Below are 22,167 nucleotides of genomic sequence, written 5' to 3' on the forward strand. Positions count from 1 at the left end.
CCAAAATGATTTACGGCCAGAGAAAGCTAGTCTAGAATTGTATAGATCTGTGTGTTACATACTATCTATAATATACGTTTTGTACAGCTAACGCGGCTTTGGGATTATAGCAGGATAGTCTGCTATCTCTAGGACCTACGGTATACAAGGAAGGTAACAGGGCCCCTGGTTTTACCCAAGGTACTCATTTTTATTCAGGATGAGTTGACCTGGGGTCTATAGACATTTTAAAAAATGTCTAGATGTTCTCGCCGGCGGCGCTGGGATTCGAATCCCGGCCTATTTGCGTGGAAGTCAGACATTCTACCGGCTGAGCTATCCAGGTGCTCCCGGATAGCTCAGGTGGTACATACTGTAATAAAAGAATGAATCACCGACCGCAAGTAACAGCTCCAAACGGTTCCATCTCGAGAACATTCTGGCGGAAGCACGATATACGTGGAATCGGTGGAGAAAAACGTGCGGTATGTATATGGAAGGTCACACAATAACTAAAGGTGGCGAAGTCTAGAATTCTCGAGAATGACGTTATTTTATATTTAAGCGAATCGAGGCGCTAGGAGAGTTTAGTTTAAGCTAGAGATTCGTAAAGAAAACTTGTATAAATAAATCAATAAAGCCGTATATAAATACGAACGCTCGTTTGATTGTTACAATATTATCTAATAATATAATATAGCCAATTGCAGATCAAAACAGCAAACCTCTTAGTGCTGTTGCTTCTGCGTTTAGTTTTAGTCTGCGTCATTGTAACATCTGCATATTTTCTATTGGTTTTCTTTCACTAATTCTGTTAGTGGGAAAACTAAGAAAACTTTTCTTGGTTTTCCCACTTAATAACTGGGTTATTTGTATAAAACTGTGAAGTACAAGTCCTACAAATGACTCTAAACCTGTTTAGGAGACATATTCCTAGTTATTTTTTATTGGTAATCTAAATCAGAACCATCGTAAGTATCCTGGCGTGTATGACATATTGGCGTTTATAATGAAATATCACCTAAAGATAATAAATAAAGTATCTTAGATTGTAAATAGACCGTTATAGTTAGATTTAAAATGTGAAATAGACCAAGAACATAACAATTAAAATGAAAGAGATGATTATTATACCTCAAATGATTCTCTAATATTATCAATCCTTGTTATTGAGAGACTAAAATGGGCTGAGCACATTTCTAGGATGTCAAATAACGACTACACGAAGAGATTGACATTCTAAAATCCAGAGGGCAGTGACGGCTGGTCCTATGAGGCAGGTGAGGCAGTGCCTCGCCAGTATATCAATCGACTATTTACGTTATTTCGTTATCAATTCTTTAAACACAATTTAAGTAACTCTTTGAAATTTGCTAAATAACACTATTTTTATGATAAAACATAAAAATGAGTACGGCCCTGATACCTGCCCTCCGTCCTACGTGCGAGTATTTTGCATCTCATTCTCACTCTCTCAAATTATTACAGATGAAGCCTGCCTCTCTTGCCTTTTCTAACACACGGAATTTTCGTCAACGGGACCAGATGTATGTCGGCAACCAACAACAAAATTCTAACTGAGGTTCAATTTCGGAACGCGAATTTCACTATCCTTCGAGGCTAGCCTCGAAGGCTGGCCATAGTAGTAAGTGTAAGATACGATATACCTAAGCGTATAATGTCGAACTTTACCAATCTGTTTAATGGATAAAAATGATTGGATATGTAATTTAGTCTGTTAACAATTTTAAAAAAGAAGCGGTGCCCGATATAATTTTGTTCTGAATACAATTAATTAATAATTTAAAAATTACTTTTCTTTATAGATTAAAAAAATTCGGACCGGTCAGATATTTTAGATTTTATAGATCATACGAAACAAAAAAGATCTTTTGTAATTTTTTTCTGTTGATCTTTTTCGAATTATAAACAATTTAAAACTGAAAAAAAACCTGGTCTGACTCAAATTTACTCTCGTTTAACGTAGATAAAACAGTAGCATTGTCTTATAAAGGAGCTCTTCAACCCTTACCTCTTAATAACAGCCAGAGCAGTACAGTTGATTCTGTAAAATTTCTTGGAATTTTTTTAGACAGCAACCTTAAATGGTCCCTCCATATCGATTTGTTACGGAAGAAACTCTCTTCAGCCTGCTATGCTATAAGATCTGTTTCGAATGAACTCAATTTAGCATCTTCCAAAATAACATATTTTTCTTTGTTCGAGTGACATCTTCGTTATGGTCTTCCTTTTTGGGGTTCTGGTACAGCTGCCCAATTCGATGTTATTTTCAAATTACAAAAAAGAGCAATAAGATATCTGTTTGGCCTCAGAAGAACAACACACTGCAGAAGTTACTTCAAAGATCACGGAATTTTAACCCTTCCATCTTTGTATATTTTAGAAACTGTTTGCTTAATTCGTAAACATCTACATATCTTTCCACCAAGACCTAATCATCACTACTTCACGAGAAATTCTACGTTTGACGTCTATTTGCCGACCCCGTCCTCGGAGTTAGTAAAGAAATCGATATTATATTCCGCAAAAAAAATGTACAACCATCTCCCCCTACAACTAAAATCTGCACCATCTTTTCCCAAATTCCGTAAACTGACAAAAGCCTACCTGTCTGAAAGACCATATTATTCAGTAGAAGATTATTTTAGTCAATAACTAAGAAATTACAGTACCCTTTGCACAAGTAGTATTTTTATTATTTTTTTATCTATATTTGGGTGTCATATGCAGCAGCTTAACTTTTTAACTTTTAAACCTTTTTTATTAATTATTAGGTAGACTATGGATTTGCAATTTATTTAAATTTTTGCAATTGATTATTTCTGTTTTAACTTCGATTTATTTATTTATTTTATTTAACTTATTGACGATTTATGTAATTTTAGTAAATTGGATTGTTACTGTTTTGTTTTTTTTTACTATTTATAAGCTTTGTCGATAAAATTGTAAAATTTTTCATGGCAATAAAGCATATTTCTATTCTATTCTATTCTAAAAAAGAAAGAAAGATGACGTTTTTAAGGCTCGAAATATAGTAAAAAATATCATTTTTGAAATTACGAAGTCCATAGCTAAATTCAAGTTCAACCATTATTCTATCAGTTTTGATAAGTAGTTTGGACTTATTTTAGTCATTTTATTTTAAAACATTGTTTTTTAGTTGTTAATCGACCGTTTTGCCATAAGGAACTTTCCTCCTTAAAAATGAAAAATAGAAAAAATTTTAGAATAAAATATGGCAAAGTTATCATCAGGAACTGATAGAAGAGGGTTTGAACTTGAATTTAGGTTTTTGATGATTACAAAAATATTATTTTTTACGTGTATTTTGAGCCTTGATAATCGTCATCTATCGTTTTTTTTTTCAGTTTTAAATTGTGTATAATTCGAAAACGATCAACTATATTTTTAAAGTTTATAAAGAAAGTCAGTTTTTAATTATTAATTAATTAGAGTCAGAACAAAATTAGATCGAGCACCCCTTGTTTTTTTTTTAATTGTTCCTCCTCCTCCTAAGTGTCTTCTCTATTGAGGTTGGCGGTCAATATGACAAATTTCTGTCTGTTCTGGGCTTGATGAATTATGTCATTTGCTGTTGTGTGGGTCCAATATCTGATGTTTCGTAGCAAAGATTTTTTCTTTCTTCCTATACGCCTTTAACCTTCGATCTTGATTTCTGAAATTACCTGGAGCTACTCAAATTCCCTATGACGCATTATGTGTCCTACATAATGACGTCTTTCTAATTTTGATAGTATTGACCAGAGGAGGACGTGTGTTCATTATTTTCAGTACTTCTTAATTCGTAGTTCTGCTGGCCCAGCTTATTCTTAACATTCGGCGGTACAACCACATTTCGAATGAATTCAATTTGTTGACGACATACTGTTTTAACGTCCAGGACTCACATCCATATAGTAATAGAGACCACACATAACACTTTACTCTTCTCATATTGTATAATAATTGTATAATTGGTAACATACGACATTACATATCCAATAATTTTTATCCATTAATCAAATCGGTGCACTTCGACCTTATATCTATAATCTACTCTAACGTTTTTTTTTTGAGGATAGATAGAGACTTTTTTTCACGATAATGATTTAAAACTTTGTATGCCAGAAGTTTTTAAATTATTATGGATTTGTGTTGTTTTATCAGTGAAGTGCTTCTGCAGAAAGAAGTTTCTCCACGCTAAAAAGGATTAAAATTATATCAGAAATACAACTGGACAGATACGATTGAGTAATATGGCAAAAGTCTCAACTGAAGATTAATTTATAAAATCTCAGGATGAGAACGCATTTATATACGAGGTAATACTGATTTCGCAGAATGTACTGTAGACGGCCTCACGTTATAACGTCACAAAAAAGGCCTTTTGGCCATTAAGAGAATCTAACACCGTAATATTATTCCTCAAATGTAGTGTGCCTCAGCATCTTGTACTATCACGAGCCGCCCCTGCCAGAGGGCAGAAAAAGTAGAGCACTACCCTGTAGACTGTAGAAGATTTATTGACGATGTGGAAGAAGACCTTAAGATTCTAAGGATCAGAAGATGGAGGGAAGTTGCTAGGAATCAACAGGAATGGTGATCCTGGAAGGCCAATATCCGCAAAGGATTTTCGAGCCAATTATGATGATGATCATCATTCCTGGTATTTGTTTATCCACTCAAAAGATATTTTTTGAGCTATCATCAGCAATGAACGCTTTAATCTCTAAAGGATCTCAACCTTTTTGTTGTTCTTAACCTAAATCGGATTTGTAAATCCTTGATGAATTAGTATAAGTAAATTTAGCTCTGATGGCTGAACTTCGTTTTATTTATTTCTAATAAAACTATTCTTTTTAGGTTTCGATCTCCACTTCGGAAATCGAAACATCAAAATAAACGTATATTCAATTAAAACTGTGATCAATTCCCTTTAAATAGAATGAGTAACATAGAAATACCACAAAAAATATTAAAAATTAATTCATCCTCCCTAGTTTCGCCTATATGTCATACATAACGTTTGGCTTCAGATATACTGGTTCAGGTTATAACATAATTTTTTGTTAGAGAAAAGTACTAACCAACCGACATTTCATTGGTACTAAACTGTTTCATGCACACCACACAATATGACAAATAGATACTGTAGTTGTTCAAGACATAGGTAAGACGTATACGTTAGAAATATGCATTGGCTGAGCTTTTTCAAAATTTATTTACTTTTTGATGCTTATTAGATACAACTTAAGTTATCCAAGTACTTACCTTTGTACGATGTAGATATAAGTTGTATGTTTGAAAAACCCATCAAAACGAGGCCCATCAGTTTTTTATTACGTAAATACGTTTTTTATTACCTACATTCCCAGTTTCTTCAATTTTTTTACTAACTCCAAAACATACTTCCTACTGTCGCATTTATCTTGATGTCGTTCATTAAATTGCTGAGCTGTCATATTCGCACATTTATTATTCATAAAATACAATTTCAGAATGGAATAAACCATGGTATAACATTTTCAAAGACTACAAATTACTGCTTACAACTGATATTCACTAGAGAAGTATTTATATCATATCGTTTATTTAGTGTGACACATGTGACAAAAAACAAAAGCTTGACTGAGGAAGAAATTAAAATCTACACTAAACCAAACTATATTTTTCACATACTTTTTACACCCAACATAATGTAAAAACAGGAAATTACTTGGATATACTAATTAAACTAATATGCATCAATTGTTATCTTTATTTTACATGATTATATTAGTAGTATATATAGTAAGGCATACATCTGCAGTAACTTTTTAAATTGTTCTTTGTTTTTGATGTGTCTGTTAGTTTATTAAAATTAGCTTATACTGCTATACCGGGTGTCCACTTATATTTTCTCCCATTTTAACTGCCTATAATTTCTAAACGGCTCAAGATAGAAATATGCGGTTTTCGCTAAAATGTTTTATTTTAGTAAAAGTTTTGTTTGAATGGATTGAATTTTTTATAACGCTTTCAATTACAAAAAAAATGGCGGATTTTTTAAAAAAACGTTGATTTTTTTTAAATGAAACACCCAGTATATTTTTCTGTAAATTGAAGGAACAGTCTTTGACCTATCCAGCGATATAAAGTTTTTTAAAATCAGTTGTCAAATGACTGAGTAATTCATTTTTAAAATGAGAGATGCAATGTGGAAATTAGATAACAGAATATGCCTAGTTATTTTAATCGATATTATGTTATTTAGTTATGTGATTTCCACGTTACTTTGATCATTTTAAAAATTAATAACTCAGTTATTTGACAACCCATTTTAAGAAACTGTATATCGATGGATAGGTGAATGACCGTTCTTTCAATTTGCAAAAAATATACTGAGTGTTCCATTTAAAAAAAATCAACGATTTTTTCAAAAATCCGCCATCTTTTTTTCGTAATTGAAAACGATATAAAAAATGCAATCCAATCAAACAAAACTTTTACTAAAATAAAACATTTCAGCGAAAACCACATATTTCTATCTTGAGCCGTTTAGAAATTATAGGCAGTTAAAATGGGGGAATATGTAAGTGGACACCCGGTATTTCTGTTAATATGTGTGCATATTGTGATTACGTGTTTTGGAATTATAATTTTTTCAACTTTTTAGTTTGTTAAGAATCTATATATTATTCTCTTTTTTTTTTAATATACTTTCACAAATTCTAAGATGATATCACTGGTCTACATATGTATGGTTTGTTCAACAGTAAATGGTTTGAGTTCAATTAGTGCGGTCGTAAATATTATTAAATTTATCTGACCTGGCCCATTGTTAAGACCCACCCGGAGCGATAAGCCACCGAGGTAGACAGAGTTGGTCTTTTGCAATTAACACTGACTAGACGGTACTCCCATAATAAAGCCTAAAATAAATTTTACCTGAAACCGGGCCTCTTATACTATTATCGGTTAATCCGGGCTGTTTATAGTGGTAACTAATTGAACTTAACCATTTACTGTTTAACATACCATACGACAAAGACTGAAACGAAAAGACAGTGAAAAATTATTGTCAGAGAGTTTGAACTAAAATCAATATGGCGATAATCCCACTAAAATAAAACTACAACTTGTTACTACTTACATAGCTAATTATATGGCCTTAACTTTATCTTTCTCTTCATCTTCAAGGTGCAGTCCAAAGATGTACAGATTTTACATTCTGTTATTTGCTTTTTTTCTTTAACCTAAAATTTCTAAAAGAAAATTTGTAATATAGCTGTCGCTTGTTCTCATCCTAGTTTTTACCTAATCTGATAACTTCTTTGTTATGGCTACACTGCACTGCACTGACTGTGCTTTTTACTAACTGGTCACTTTGTTGTTGTCGCTACAATACAGAGGTCTATATTTGCTTTACACTAACTCATCATTTACAAAGAATAGTCTAGTTCTTTTAAGCCTTCGTATCTGGGTTTGGTTGTAAAGAAACTGTAGTCCTTCAAGGTTGGGATGTTTGTAGGGCCCCTCTGCAATTGTTTTATTTTAACTTGGGATCTTCTATGGATCGAGATCGAGATATTTCTGCAAGTTGTTGTTCCGAACATACCAAGCAGTCCCTCTAATGTTAGTTAGTAATAAGTTTTACAAGGTTTCTATAGCTCTACAGTTCTTTTACAGCTTCATAATCGTAGGCCATAAGTGCACACCGGTTTCAAAATCCGTTTGTAATTCAGTAATTCAGTGTAATTCTTTGCCTACCTATCAACCAATACATGTCTTTATACTTTATTTTCAACGGTCCTAAATTCTTTTTAACATGTTCCTTCTACTTCATGTCTTTTATTGTTTATAAATTTTATATATTTTGTCGTTTTTAATTGATAGAACAAATGTCAAACTTCACAAATTTTAGGCCATTCATCTGATAGATAGATTTAAAGAGGTGGCCTTCTGGCCTATTTCACTGCGACCTTTTCAGATCTATTGTGGTCCTCTAGTCCTAGATAACATTCTCTAGCCTGACCCTCTTTAAAAAGTCTAATAGCTTCGAGACAACCTTCCATGTATTTACCGGTGGATTTTCTTTTCCTAATGCAAAGAACCGCACATTTGCCAGACTGTCACTCTGACATAGAATATGCTCTGCTGTTTCTTCTTCCAGGTGACAGAATCTGCACAGGTCATCATCTGACAATCCCATCAACTTCAAGTGCCTATTCAGCTTACAGTGCCCTGTTATCAGACCTACTATGGCTTTGACTGTTTTCCTGTCTTTGCTTATTAGGTCTGCCGTAAATTTTGGCGAATATTCTGTAATGAACTGTTTCGCCCGTCTTTGTCCTGGTGAATTCCTCCACTATTCCAAAGATTTGTGAGCTACCCACTTTTTTGTAGCCGTTCTCGTCACTGCCTTTGCAATGCCACACAAGGGTTCTGGTCCAACGAATGGCATGGATGAGCCTTGTTTGGTCATTGCATCTGATTTTCATTGCCCTTATGACCCTTGTACTCCGGTACCCAGGCTACCGTAACCTTGCTGCGGTCTCCTAGTTTATTTAGGGCACACACACAATCCCATACTAGCTTAGAATTGATCTCTAAAGAATTGAGTGCCTTAAGCGTTGCCTGACTATCTGTGAAGATGGCAACTGAACGGAACATTCTTTCCTACCTTTCTATTTCTTCCACGCAGTGATGGAATGCCGTTATTTCCGCCTGGAAAACTGTGACATCCTTTGATAAACTTACCGGGAAATGTCTCCCTTGATTTGTTCCTACAATGCCGGCTCCCACACCTTCCGATGTTTTTGAGCCATCAGTGTACCAGATAGCAGCGGCTTGTATGGGTACACCTTCCTTTCAGTCTTCCCTGCCTGGTATAATTAATCTTATAACTACAGTGTTGCAGCACCATTGAAATTAAAGCAGCAACAGTAAAGCAATAGCAGCAACATACTGAGAGGGTATCAAAGTTTCTTTCCTACGAAGGTAATTAAATCCATTGACTAAGGCTGAAAATCAATACTCACATTCTAAATTAAATATAAATAAAAGTTATTATAGTCGGTCAGCTGTATGACGGGACAGAGCCGGTCGGTCGGCCGCAGTGAATGTACAGGGTTATTCACTATATTTTGATCCCCTTGTAAACTGCTTTATTTACAGAATTAGAAAAAAATGTAAAATACAAAAGTTATTCGATTTTTAAATTATGATTTTTTGACATATATTTCGTACTAGTGACGTCATCCATTTGGACGTGATGACGTAATCGACTATTTTTTTAAATGGGAATAGGGGTCGAGTGCTAGCTCATTTGAAAGGTTATTCGATTCCCTATTCAGTAATATAAACATTAATATGATTAATTATACAGGGTGTCCAAAAAATTTTTTGATTTAAATTAATTGTTTAATTAATAACTAAAAAAAAAAGTTTTGGACACCCTGTATAAATAATGATCTTAATGTTTATAGTACTGTATAGAGAATTGAATAACCTTTCAAATGAGCTAGCACACGACCCCTAAACTCTCATTTAAAAAATAGTCGATTACGTCATCACGCCCAGATGGATGACGTCACTAGTACGATGTATATGTCAAAAAATCATAATTAAAAATCGAATAAGTTTTTGTCTGTAAATAAAGCAGTTTACAAGGGGGTCAAAATATAGTGAATAACCCTGTACATTCATTGGGGCCGACCGACCGGCTCTGTCCCGTCATACAGCTGATCGACTATAATAAATTTTATTTATATTCAATTTAGAATGTGTGTACTGATTTTCAGCCTTAGTAAATGGATTTAATTACCTTCGTAGGAAAGCAACTTTGATACCCTCTCAGTACCACCTGTTCTACGTTTCGCTTGACCGACCGCAGTATGTTTCTCTACACAATCACAGTAATTAACTGTGAAAATGGTAGATTTAGTAAATTCAAAGAGATTTTTCTGCGCTGCCTCTCCTTCTATAACAAATATAATATACACTGTAAAAAAAACAATAATATTTTACGTGCACCTATGATTTTTTAAATCAATTTTTAAAAATGTTGTATAAAAATAATAATTTTATAAATATTGATCTGGGTTTCGATCACAGATCCATAAGAATAAGAGTCGCATGTTTAACCAACGCCTCTATCGACCAAATTACAAAGCTTTTTTATTTACATTTAGGAGAAGGTCGTCTCCATAAGCGTTAAGGGTAAAAACATACCGAAGATACATGGATGAGCGCGGTTTAGGTCGTGATCGCGGTCGCTACATCGATATCAAGTCAAGTCAAATTTATTCATCACATGCGACATTGTACAAAGTACATGTATGAGACAAGTCAAAGTTACAGACATACAAAAGTATATAAATTAATAAATATGACAAAACATACTTAAAAGTTATTTTTAGAATATGGCTCTAGCTCACAAATGTATTGATGTACACACCTCCGAAAGTTTGGCTGATGTAAATTCATTCGTATATCTATTGGCAATTTGTTAAAGAAACTTATGGCTGCATAATGTGTGCTACCTTCGAACAAAACAGAACGATGTTGTGGAAGCATAAAGTGATTGTCTCTGAATCTTGTTGAATAAACATGGTTAAATTGAAATTTATTGAATTCATAAATTTTGCAATGTAAATACATTATACACGAAAATATATACAGACCAGGAATAGTAAGAATATTGTTTTGTCTAAAGATGCCTCTACAAGAATCTCTAAATTTCATTTTATAAATTATCCTAATAGCTCTTTTCTGAAGTACGAATATCTGCTCTAATTCAGAGGTACAACCCCAGACTTCAATGCCATATTTGGCTATTGAGTAAAAATGGGCAAAGTATACTGTTTTTAATATTGATGTATTAAAGAGACGTGAAAGAATTCTCAATGCATAACATGCGCTACTTAATCTGGATTTCAAATTAGAAATGTGGTTTGACCATTTAAAATTACTGTCTAACAGGACCCCCAGCAACTTCGTGCAGTCTGTTTTATCTATTGCTGCTTGTATAGTGGCTTGATGGTTTAATAAATTATTTGACGTGAAAATCATATACTTTGATTTCTCTTCATTTAAAACTAGTTTGTTGGATAAAAAATAACTGTTGATGGTGGATAGTATCTGTGTAGTTTTATTTTGCAAATTTTGATCGGATGTTGCTGTGACTAGAATGTTGGTATCATCCGCATAACTGATGATGTTAACTCCACTCAGTGAATTAGTTACCAAAGCTATATCATTAATATATACTATAAAAAGTAGAGGACCCAATACACTACCCTGTGGGACACCATAATGGATATCCAATGTGTTTGATTCGTTTACAAGTCCATTAGATGTTATCTTTACTTTTTGTCTTCTATTTTCTAGGTAGGAAGTAAACCATTTTAGAACTACACCACGAATACCAATCCTCTCAAGTTTTGTTAGCAACAAATTATGATCCAAAGTATCAAAAGCCTTGGACAAATCTAGAAATAAACCACATGCCTTCTCTCGTCTGTCCAAAGCATCCAACACTAAGCTGACGAAATTTGCAAGAGCTGTAGTTGTAGACTTAGAAGATGTAAAACCATGTTGAAAATTATGCAAGACACTATGCTTTTTTAGGAATGCGTTTATTCTAGTATAAACCAGAGTTTCAATTATCTTTGAAAACACAGATAAGAGACTTATGGGACGGTAGTTGTTAAGGTCATCTTTATCACCACTTTTGAATAAAGGGATTACAATAGATAGTTTAAACATATTAGGAAATATTCCTTGTTGAAAAGAGGCATATCCGTCAGTGGATCTGCGAGAGCGTGAATGCATTGTTTTAATAACTTAGGGGAAATCTGATCAAAACCACAACTGTGTTTGGATTTAAAACTTCCAACTATACTAGTTATTTCCTGTGGGCTAGTTGGATATAAAAACATAGAACAACTATTACGGTTTTTTGATGCTGATGTAAACCCACCTATTTTAGTAGGATCCAAAGCGGCAAGTAACTTTGGAGCCATTTCAACAAAATGGTGGTTAAATTTGTCTGCTAAATTATTATTATTATCACTAGGTACTTTTGAGTTGTTTTGTTTCCCGACTGTTAAGTTTACTAAATGCCAAATACATTTCATTTTATTTGATGATTCGTTTAACTGTCTCATTAAGTGACTACTTTTTGCTGCTTTTAATTTAATTGAATATTCTGTCTTTGCTAAATGAAGGACTGGCCTTAGATTACTATTTTGCTGACAGATCGTTTCTAAAAGTTTTAGCTGCTCCCTTAAATTGTACAGTTCCTGCGTAAACCAATTCGAACGTGTACATTTTTTAGGTTTACATTTAAGTAGTGGAAAATGGGACCGAAAGTAATTTTGGATAGTATTTAAAAAAGCTAATGATTTATCCTCAGCAGAAATTGTATTAAATACCTCTGACCAATTTGTTGACTCAAGGGTTTGAACAAAACGATTTATGTTCCTTTCACTATATGAACGGATGAATATATAGGCATCATTGTCTGTGTTAATGCTACATTGGAACAATTGCGCACGATGATCAGAGATAAAACCGAAGATACTTTCCGTATCCTGTTTTGGCATCGACATCGCTGTAAATTGCGATGTAAGGTCGCGAGGGTGAACGGGTGACACATCCTTGGTATGGGCCATTCCACGAACATACGCACATACGAACATATCAAAACAAACCTTCATTTTCTTATGAGATCGCACATATACCCTATTCCACGAACATACGCCTGTTTTGGATTACTTCGACAACGAATATTTTATTGTGCAAAATAAGAAGAACGAAAGTAAATTGCAAATTACATTGTCGTTTATAGGAATAATTATTAGCGCCATTTAATTTCGTACTTCTTATGTTGCACAGTAAAATATTCGTTGTCGAAGTAATCCAAAACAGGCGTATGTTCGTGGAATGGCCCATACCAAGGATGTGTCACCCGTTCACCCTCGCGACCTTACATCGCAATTTACAGCGATGTCGATGCCAAAACAGGATACGGAAAGTATCTTCGGTATGTTCTGGCCGTCATCGATGTAAACCGCGATCGTGATCTACACCGCGCTCATCCAGGTATCTTCGGCATGTTTTTACCCTAAGGCTGGTTTATGTTAAAACAGGCCGTGTTTGAAACGGCTGTCTTGCGGGACACGTTGGAGAATCGTGTGATACGAATGACATTGGGTAGTTTATAGTACAACTGAACTGGGCAACAAAAATCCGTGCGGAGCCCGGTTGGTTCACGGCCCGTGTCGTACACGTCCCGTCCTAACATAAATCAGCCTTTGAAACCTTCTATGTCTTGTGATGTCTTACGGTTTATATAACATCTGTAGTTTCTCTTTTATACGCAGAAATGACCTCCGTACAGCGCACCGTTTCGGCCGTTAGTGGCCCTTCAGTGGACATGGCCGACTTCGATACCTTGGCCGAGGTGGACACCGATAGGGACCTGAGGTTGGGTAGGGGAGAGCCTTATTTGGTGGATTTGGCGAGGAAGCATCCCAAAGAGTTGACGAGGAAATCGTATTTGTATCTGTACAATGTTGTCACCGTTGCCATTTTCTACGCTTTACCAGTGATACAGTTGGTCATCACTTATCAAAGGGTATGTTAGTAGTTTTTGTTTTTTATAAATAAATTGATTATTTTATGACACAATTATTGGTCCAAAGCTGTTCTATGTTGTTGTTGTCAAGAAAAGCTACTTAACAGAGATATAATATGTCCATTTTTAATAATGTCAGCTATATAAAAGAAATGACGTAGTTCAATTCTTTAGAAAAACAGTAGTTGGATAACATCCTTAATCCTCAACACACTCTATGCGCATGACTAAAATCGGAGTCTCTGTGATACTTTACTAGATGCGCATGACCCCGATCGGAGACAGTAACCTGTTGATTTTTAAGGAGCGGGTATTTTACTTAGCATTTAGATAACAACTCTCGAAAAAAGTCACAACGAATGTGTAAAGCAAATTGAAGAGCTTATTTCCAATGAGTCATAAATCCAAAATTTCGATTTTTATGCACCAAAACGTCGTATCTCCCTACTGTTTTTATTTCCAATGTGTCTTAAATCCGCCTGGCCAATCTATGAAAGCATAGATTTGACGTGACTTATCATGTTCGGTGCATAAAACACATACAAAAAAAAGTAATGAATTATTATATTGTATCTGATAATGAATCTATAATGCTTTGTTGTATGTATTTTTTAATATTTAAAATCATAATAGTGTATTTTATGCTCTAATATGCTTTGAAATTTTAGGTTTTGAATGAGACGGGCCAACAAGACTTGTGTTATTACAATTTCTTATGTGCACATCCATTAGGTGTACTGGGAGATTTCAACCACGTGTTTTCGAACATAGGATATGTCCTATTGGGAGTTCTATTCCTAATAATTACCTACTTAAGAGAACTTTCGCACAAAGACGATGATTTCGACCGGGTAAGTGTTTTATTACTGTTAAATTTATATTTTTGCTCGTTAGATGTATGGAATCTGCTTGAAAATTATTATTATTTATCTTGTTATCCGTCAGTTTAACATGACGGTGTTCCAAACTTCACAATTATGTCATGGAAACGTAAAACGGTTAGATGTAATTATTTTTTGCGCATTTTTGAATAATTTGCGCATGCTGCCTTTTGCAATGCTGCAAATGACATGTTTAAATGATGTACAAAAGGCAATACATATTGTTATGAAGTTGCTTTATAGTGGGTAAGGTATTTACTAAGCTTGTTCAATTGAAACGTATCTTTGATCCAGAAAAAAAATATTGGCAAACACATCTATAAATAATTGATGGATTCGACCGTTACTTGATGGAAGTTCATTTTATCTAACAATAAAACACTGAAAACGTTTGTTTTCTATACTTCCACAAAATTTATTACAACTAAGTGACTACAGCTGTTTCGGCAGAGTGCCTTTCTCAAGTGATTTAGTTTACAATGGTTTTCCTATTTAAAGTCTTTAACTGAAGAGGTTGAGGAGTGGGGAGCTGTTTGTCTCAAGTTGGTCATTCAGAATTATATCTGTATTTTTCAATTTATTAATTTCCATAGATTCTAATAAAGATAGCTTAAGGCCTTTATTTTGAATATGCAGAATTTGAAACTGTTCATTAAAAGAATGATTATGATCTAGAAAGAATGATTATGAAATTTGCATAAATCAAGACTATTTTGAATTCAATAATCAAATATACACAAACAACAGTGCAGGACTTATTATGGGTAATCCTCTAAGCCAATTGCTATCAGAAAGGCACTCTGCCGAAACAGCTGTAGTCACTTAGTTGTAATAAATTTTGTGGAAGTATAGAAAACAAACGTTTTCAGTGTTTTATTGTTAGACATCTATAAATAATTATCACTATATTTAAGACACATATTCCGTTGTTTCACCAACTGATGCAAACCCTGTTTAAAGAATTCTTGTGGCTGTAGCTCGAAGAATTCTTTTACGGCATTTTGTATTTCTTGGTCATCTGAAAACGATTTTTAACGCCATTTTCGAAGGCCCAAAGATGTGAAAATCATAGAGCGATAAATCGGAACTATAAGATGGATGCTCTAATTTTATTTCTTTCGTTGTAGATTTTTTCGCTTCTTCGGCGACATAAAGCAGAGTATCGTCGTGCAGAAAAATGACAAAGTTTTTTGGACGTTTTGATCATATTGCTTAATAAACGGCTTGATACGGCACAGTGGCGCCGGAAACCTCAGAAATGCTTTTGCGGACTCCTCTTTTTGTTTTTTTTTTGAAGTTATTCTTCTTTAGGCGCGATTGAAAGTAAAATTTCATAATACTGCGCGCATGCGCATACAGACCGTATGGCGTTTAGTTGCTAAATGTTTCTAGTTATGTATAAATATATCAGTGAGAAAGGTGTGAAATAAATATATCAAAGAAAAGGTGTGAAGAGAATATATTAGCGTTTTTAGTAAATATATTTGTTATAATTTTTGTGTCTTTGGATTTGTCTACCTCAGGAGTAAGATGAGTATTATTAAAACATTTTATTGTATATTTATTATACGTCACCTTGTCTGTTTGTTACCGTGAATTGTCATTAGGTACGTCCGAACCGATACAGACACAGTCCTCGTAGCGTATACCTTATTCCACGAACATGCGCCTGTTTTGGATTACTTCGACAACGAATATTTTACTGTGCAAAATAAGAAGAACGAAAGTAAATTGCAAATTACATTGTTGTTTATTTTAATAATTATTAGCGCCATTTACTTTCGTACTTCTTATGTTGCACAGTAAAATATTCGTTGTCGAAGTAATCCAAAACAGGCGTATGTTCGTGAAATGGCCCATATTTGGTATAGCATTCGGCCAGAGATCGAGAGATCTTGAGTTCGAATCCAGTGCAATCCTATACTTTTTTTATTTTTTTGAAAGCGGTAAGCACAAACTGTTTAAAGTATATTTATTTTTAAGAAATCATATAATAGAAGTATAACTTCTTACGTGCGTACAAAGTACACACACATTCTTTTTTTTTTTTTCGTCAACTATTCATTTTATTGATAACGTACTTATGGAAAATAAAAGAACACACTGTCTGCTACATATTATGACCTATGCATATTTTATTTTCTTTGCACCCTAGCGCCACAGTGGTGGCCCAAAATAAATTTTTGATTATTTTCTTTATTAATTCTCGTTTTTTTTGGGGTGGTTCCGGGAAAAATATGGGGGTGCATTATAAAAATTTGTAAATAACACCAGTACATGGATAATCGCTGAACGTTTTTTTTACTCTAGCATATTCAGTTCAGATAGTATAAAAAGGGTTTTTTTTTTTTAAATTTAACACCGTGTAATTAAAAAATATGCAATTGCCCTTAAATGAAACCTATACCAAAAAATCAGCCACTTATTTGTGATTAATTGCCTTAGGGTTTCTTCTTAATTGTCATTACAGTTAGGGAAAATATTTTTTTTTAAAACATGTTTTTTAAAAATTTGTCAACTTTGGGGCGTCAACCCTGCTAAACGGTGGGTGATAGACATATGCTGTCGGGAAATAAATAGTAGGAAATATAGTCGTCTTTATTTTACTATTAAATAAATTTTTTGCAAAACGTACAGGAAGGGCTACGTTTCGCAAAAACCACAAATTACCCCCTTTAAAGGGATGAAAAGGGGAGTTCCGGGGCGAAATTTTGTAAGAAAATGAAAGTCCCATAATAAGCATACCAGAAAAAAGATAAAACCGGACTTGTGTCCATTTTGCGAGGTTCAACCTCTGTTTTCTACACTATAACTAACATTTCAGAACGTCAGTTGAGTGATGCCAATTGTTTCCAAGGCTAACCTGACCAAAGATATGTTTCAATTGAACAAGCTTATATTTCAATCTAGGAACATTTGTAAAAGTTAATATTGCTGCTCCTGTAAGATTGATTTAGTAATTTATGTTTTATTTGTAGCAATTTGGCATTCCCCAACATTATGGATTGTTTTACGCCATGGGTGTGGCCTTGATCATGGAGGGTGTTTTGAGCGCAAGTTACCATGTCTGTCCCAACTTCTTGAACTTCCAATTTGGTAGTATACCTTTTATATTAAATTCATATTTTTAGAGAACCATTCTTAACCAGAACCAGAACATTTTGCGAGTTGATAGCGGGATACTCAATGGTTGATTCAATCCACGAGTCTCCAAATCTACTCGCTTAATAATCTAGGATTGTTCGGATTGATCCATCTTTGATATAATCTGATTTAGTAGTTAGTATGTCTTACTATTAAAAAAGATTAGATGATCCAATGGTATTAAAAAGTTTTATGCTTTACTCCGGCAATTCTATGCACTTTCTGATGATAACCTAATAAGGTTTGAAACCGGTTAGGGCGCTTATGATGCTCTCTGAACTAACTGATGCTAACTGAAAAATAAGACGGCTCTTGTTTCGTTTTACAACGAAATGATTACCTACTTATTTATATTAGTTTTACTCCTAATTGAGTATGCGGGATCATTTTTCGTTGGAATTTTACCGCGCTAGGCAGGAGACAAGTGAGATGCAACTTTTAGATCTCCCTCAGGCTTCTTTGCTCCGGCAATTCGTTGGTTTGCAAATTTTAGAAACCACGAAGGTGTTTAATTTTAAACCACGAAAAGTTTTAGTCTACGTGGTAAAGATACGCCACTTTCTATTGGTGTGCTCAATAGTAAAGTAATTAATTCCTCCCTCTCTTTTATTTTTAGATTCGAGCTTTATGTACGTCATGGCAGTGCTTGTTATGGTAAAGTTGTACCAAAATCGACATCCAGATATAAACGCCAACGCTTACACTACATTTGGAGTACTAGCAGTTGCTGTCGTCTTAGGTAAGTTAAAATCAATGTTTTATTTCATTGTTTCAGTACTAAAAACACTTGAATCAATTAAAGTTAAATGGAAGCGAAATCTGAAGCCGACCATCTTTGCGATCCATCTATTTCTCCGATATAAACTCGACTGTACTGCAAATGATCGAATTTTAATGACCAGGGCAAACTTTTTGAAACTTTGAAGCCTCTTATGCGATAGGTCACTCGATTTGCAATTTTTGCAATTAAAATGCAATTTTTTGAAATGCTACATGTATTCCACAATTTTATATTGTGTTGAAGCGTGGACACTAAAAGTTGCCAGTTTGGACTTCCCACACAACCAACTTGGAAGTACTCCCCCAAATGAGCAGAGAACGTGAGCTCGTTGAAACAATAAAAAAGCTGAAGAGTGTATAGTGTATATCTCGGACGTGTAATGAGGAACAATAGATACGATTTTCGACAACTCGCAATCTAGGGTAACATCATAACCCCTTAGTAGCACAAATACAAGTTTGGCTAAAGAAACTTAAAAACCTTAAGGTAAGGAAGATGGCATAAAAGTGACTGAATATTGATAAAACATTTAAGATATGCTAAGGACAGTAGGATCGGAACACATGCAGTACTCCTGGTCCTGGGTTAAGAAGATCTTCGGTATGAAAAGGTGGTAGAAGAAGGAGTCTATAAATATAATACTACATTTTGCTATATTATTTTTCTTTTTATCATACTTATTAAAATCATATTTTTTTAGCTATGATTGGACTACTCGAAGGAAATGTCTATTTTTGGACAATATTCGTGATTATGCACATCCTGATGTGCTTCTACTTAAGCGTTAAGGTCTACTACATGGGATGCTGGAGTGTGCGTAAGTATTAAGACGAATTCAAACATTCTTCTTTCTACTTTTTAAACAGATACACAGGAAACCTTAATTACGGTGTAATTTCGTAGTGCATGTTTTAAAACTTTACGGACCTTAATAAGTCTGAATAGCAGTCCAATAGAGAGATTTTGCACCTCTTAAAATAACCGCTACAAAGATAATGACTCAGACGAGAAGAAATTTAGTCCCAGAAAACATTATACATGAAGATGACATTGAAACGGTTGAACATTTTACATACCTGGGATTAGAAATATATGCCGACGGATCAGAAGATGGTGAAATACGGAAGAGAATAACGCAGGCAAACAGAGATTATTTTGCCCTCTCCCATATATTTCGGTCTAAAAGTGTCCACCGAAATATCTATAAAACCTTAATTCGACCAATAACATGCTATGGCAGTGAAGCCTGGGTCCTGAAAGATACATCCAAAAACAAACTCGACACATTCGAAAGGAAAATACTTAGGAGAATACTAGGACCTGTGAGGGAAAACGGAATCTTCAGAAGTCGATACAACAACGAGTTTTATCAACTTTATAAGGAAACGCCTCTGTCAGACTTCATTAGAATACAAAGATTGCAGTGGGCCGGACATGTGATAAGAATGGGAGAGGATAGGCTACCAAAACGAGCACTGAATGCTAGAATGCAAGGAAAGAGACCGGTTGGGAAGCCACGAAAGCGCTGGGAAGACACAGTAAACAGCGACGCACAAGCCCTTTTAGGAGTCCGTGTATGGAGAAGAGCACCCACAGACAGGCAAGGGTGGAGGCAAATAATAAAGGAGGCCAAGGCTCAATTTGGGCTGTAGTGCCGTAAAAGAAGAAGAAAATAACCGCTGATTTTGGCTCCGCTATGGTTAACTTTATTAAGCATAACGATTACGGCAACGTTAAAAAGCAGAGTTTTTGCAGCCTATCAAGTAGGTCTTTCGTGTCATCGTTATCGTTATTTAAACATAACCTCACTTCACAACGTTATTGTAATTTTAAGCATATACTTGAACAGTTTTTGATATTTTAATTTATAGGTAATCAAAATTAGAATCTATGTAAATGTAATTTTACTGATTTTTTTACATTCTGGCAACAAAGCAATTTAACCATTACTATAACGATAAGCACTACTTTAAACCTCCGTAAATTACGGAATCCCTTATGTTTAATAACGATAACGGATCATATATTCGCTACTGCGCAGACGTAGTATAACGATAACCATAACGGAATTGTAAAATAAGAGGTGCAAAATCTCTCTAATAGCTCAAATCGAAAATACTTCATTTGACGCACCTTACCGTAAAAGACATTTGTCTACTCTCATACTTTAATATATCAGCTATGACTTCAATACCTGTATCATAATGGGCTTTAATCTTTAACCAATAAAATCGCGAGATAACGTTATATCTCGAAGGTGGCACATGCGCAATGTCAAGTCAGGTGCATACACTATGATATAGGCATATTGAAAATGTAACCTCAAATTCATTTTTATAATTTGTAATATTTAAAATATAAATTATCAACAAAATAATTCATTTAATCATATACCTACTTAATTTGCTTGCGTTACAAAAGTAATAAATTTGAATATATTTTTTTGTTGAATTATCATAGAAAAATTCATGTACACAACTTGCATTTAATTGTCATTATGATGCTCGTATCTGTCATACTCACATCATGATGACCATCATTAAATGCTCGTTGTATAATATACTATCGCTGTATTCTGTTTGTGACGGACTTTACTATTTTGATATCATTTTATAGGAGATATATCGATGCAGAAGTTCCGTCAAGTTTGGATCTACGATTTTTGGTCTGGACCAGTAAATGTCATAAAACCGTGCCATAAAGGTAATTATTACTTCATATATTTACTTTATGAACGCCCTCGTTTGTAAAACTTTAGGAATGTTGAATATTGATTCTATGTAATAAATAATGACACCGACTATAATAACCTTTGTTTTTTTTTCAATTTTTCAGCTAGATTCGTGCTTCTCTTCTTGGGCAACTTGTGCAATTGGGGCTTGGCTATCTTCGCCATCTATAAACTTCCTAAGAACTTTCCAGTCTTCCTTTTGGCTATATTTATGGCCAATACTCTCCTCTATTTCGTCTTCTATATCGTCATGAAGGTAAATATATTATTAGTATGTATGTATTTCCATTTTTACACTATTTCTACATGCCTATTATTCTTTTTTCCTTTGTCCCCCTAACAATCCTCCAAATTAGGTACTCCTATTATTTCTATACTCCCTCTCTACCTATTGCATTCCCATTATTGTTCCTATACTCCTCCAATACGCCTCCATTTTCTATCCCTCCCGTTCCAGTCAAGATATCATTATTATACTCTTCCATATTCTGTACTATTATTATTCGTAACATACTCCTAAATGCTTTCCTTTTCTCTATCTCCTCGTACAGTCAAGGTATTATTAAACTTCTCCGTATACAGTACACCCGCCCTTTTTAATCTGTACTCTGAAGAAATCTTTAGGGAGGCTTTGGATGACAGACAAGAGGGAGTAAGGCTAGGCGGAGAAGTAATACGCTGACGATACAGCCATTCTTGCTGAAAATTTACAAGATCTTTAGACACTACTAAATCTAGTCAGTGAAGCAAGTTATCGGAGAGGCCTTAAAATCAACATTTCAAAAACAAAGTTGGAAAGATTAATATAGATCAAGGTCGGCTTGATCAGTTAGAACGGGTAAATCATTTCAAGTACCTTGGCAGCTGGTTAAATGTAAATTGTGACTCTGATGAAGAGATAATAACTAGGATCGAAATATCACGGAAGGCTTTTATGACCTGGAAACCAGTTTTATGCAACAGAAACCTGTCGATGAATATTCGAAAGAAGGCCCTGAAATGTTATGTG

The 22,167-nt window shown here is 34.3% G+C and overlaps 1 protein-coding gene across 3 annotated transcripts in view; it reads left to right on the forward strand.

Moving 5' to 3' along the window:
• Positions 1 to 22,167, forward strand: part of LOC114340333 (SID1 transmembrane family member 1) — a 73,121-nt gene that overhangs the window by 41,551 nt on the left and 9,403 nt on the right. For 2 of the 3 annotated variants that reach the window (XM_028291105.2, XM_028291243.2), the window contains 7 exons: positions 13,368 to 13,621; positions 14,290 to 14,472; positions 17,481 to 17,598; positions 18,263 to 18,385; positions 19,128 to 19,244; positions 21,044 to 21,130; positions 21,263 to 21,414. In XM_028291105.2, the coding sequence (XP_028146906.1) occupies positions 13,368 to 13,621; positions 14,290 to 14,472; positions 17,481 to 17,598; positions 18,263 to 18,385; positions 19,128 to 19,244; positions 21,044 to 21,130; positions 21,263 to 21,414 (1,034 nt within the window). Of the gene's footprint in view, positions 1 to 13,349; positions 13,622 to 14,289; positions 14,473 to 17,480; positions 17,599 to 18,262; positions 18,386 to 19,127; positions 19,245 to 21,043; positions 21,131 to 21,262; positions 21,415 to 22,167 lie in introns of all 3 variants that reach the window. The other variant, XM_028291170.2, reaches the window with a different exon arrangement.

The sequence above is a fragment of the Diabrotica virgifera genome, chromosome 5 (genome assembly GCF_917563875.1).
Source record: "Diabrotica virgifera virgifera chromosome 5, PGI_DIABVI_V3a".
NCBI classification, from domain to species: domain Eukaryota; kingdom Metazoa; phylum Arthropoda; class Insecta; order Coleoptera; family Chrysomelidae; genus Diabrotica; species Diabrotica virgifera.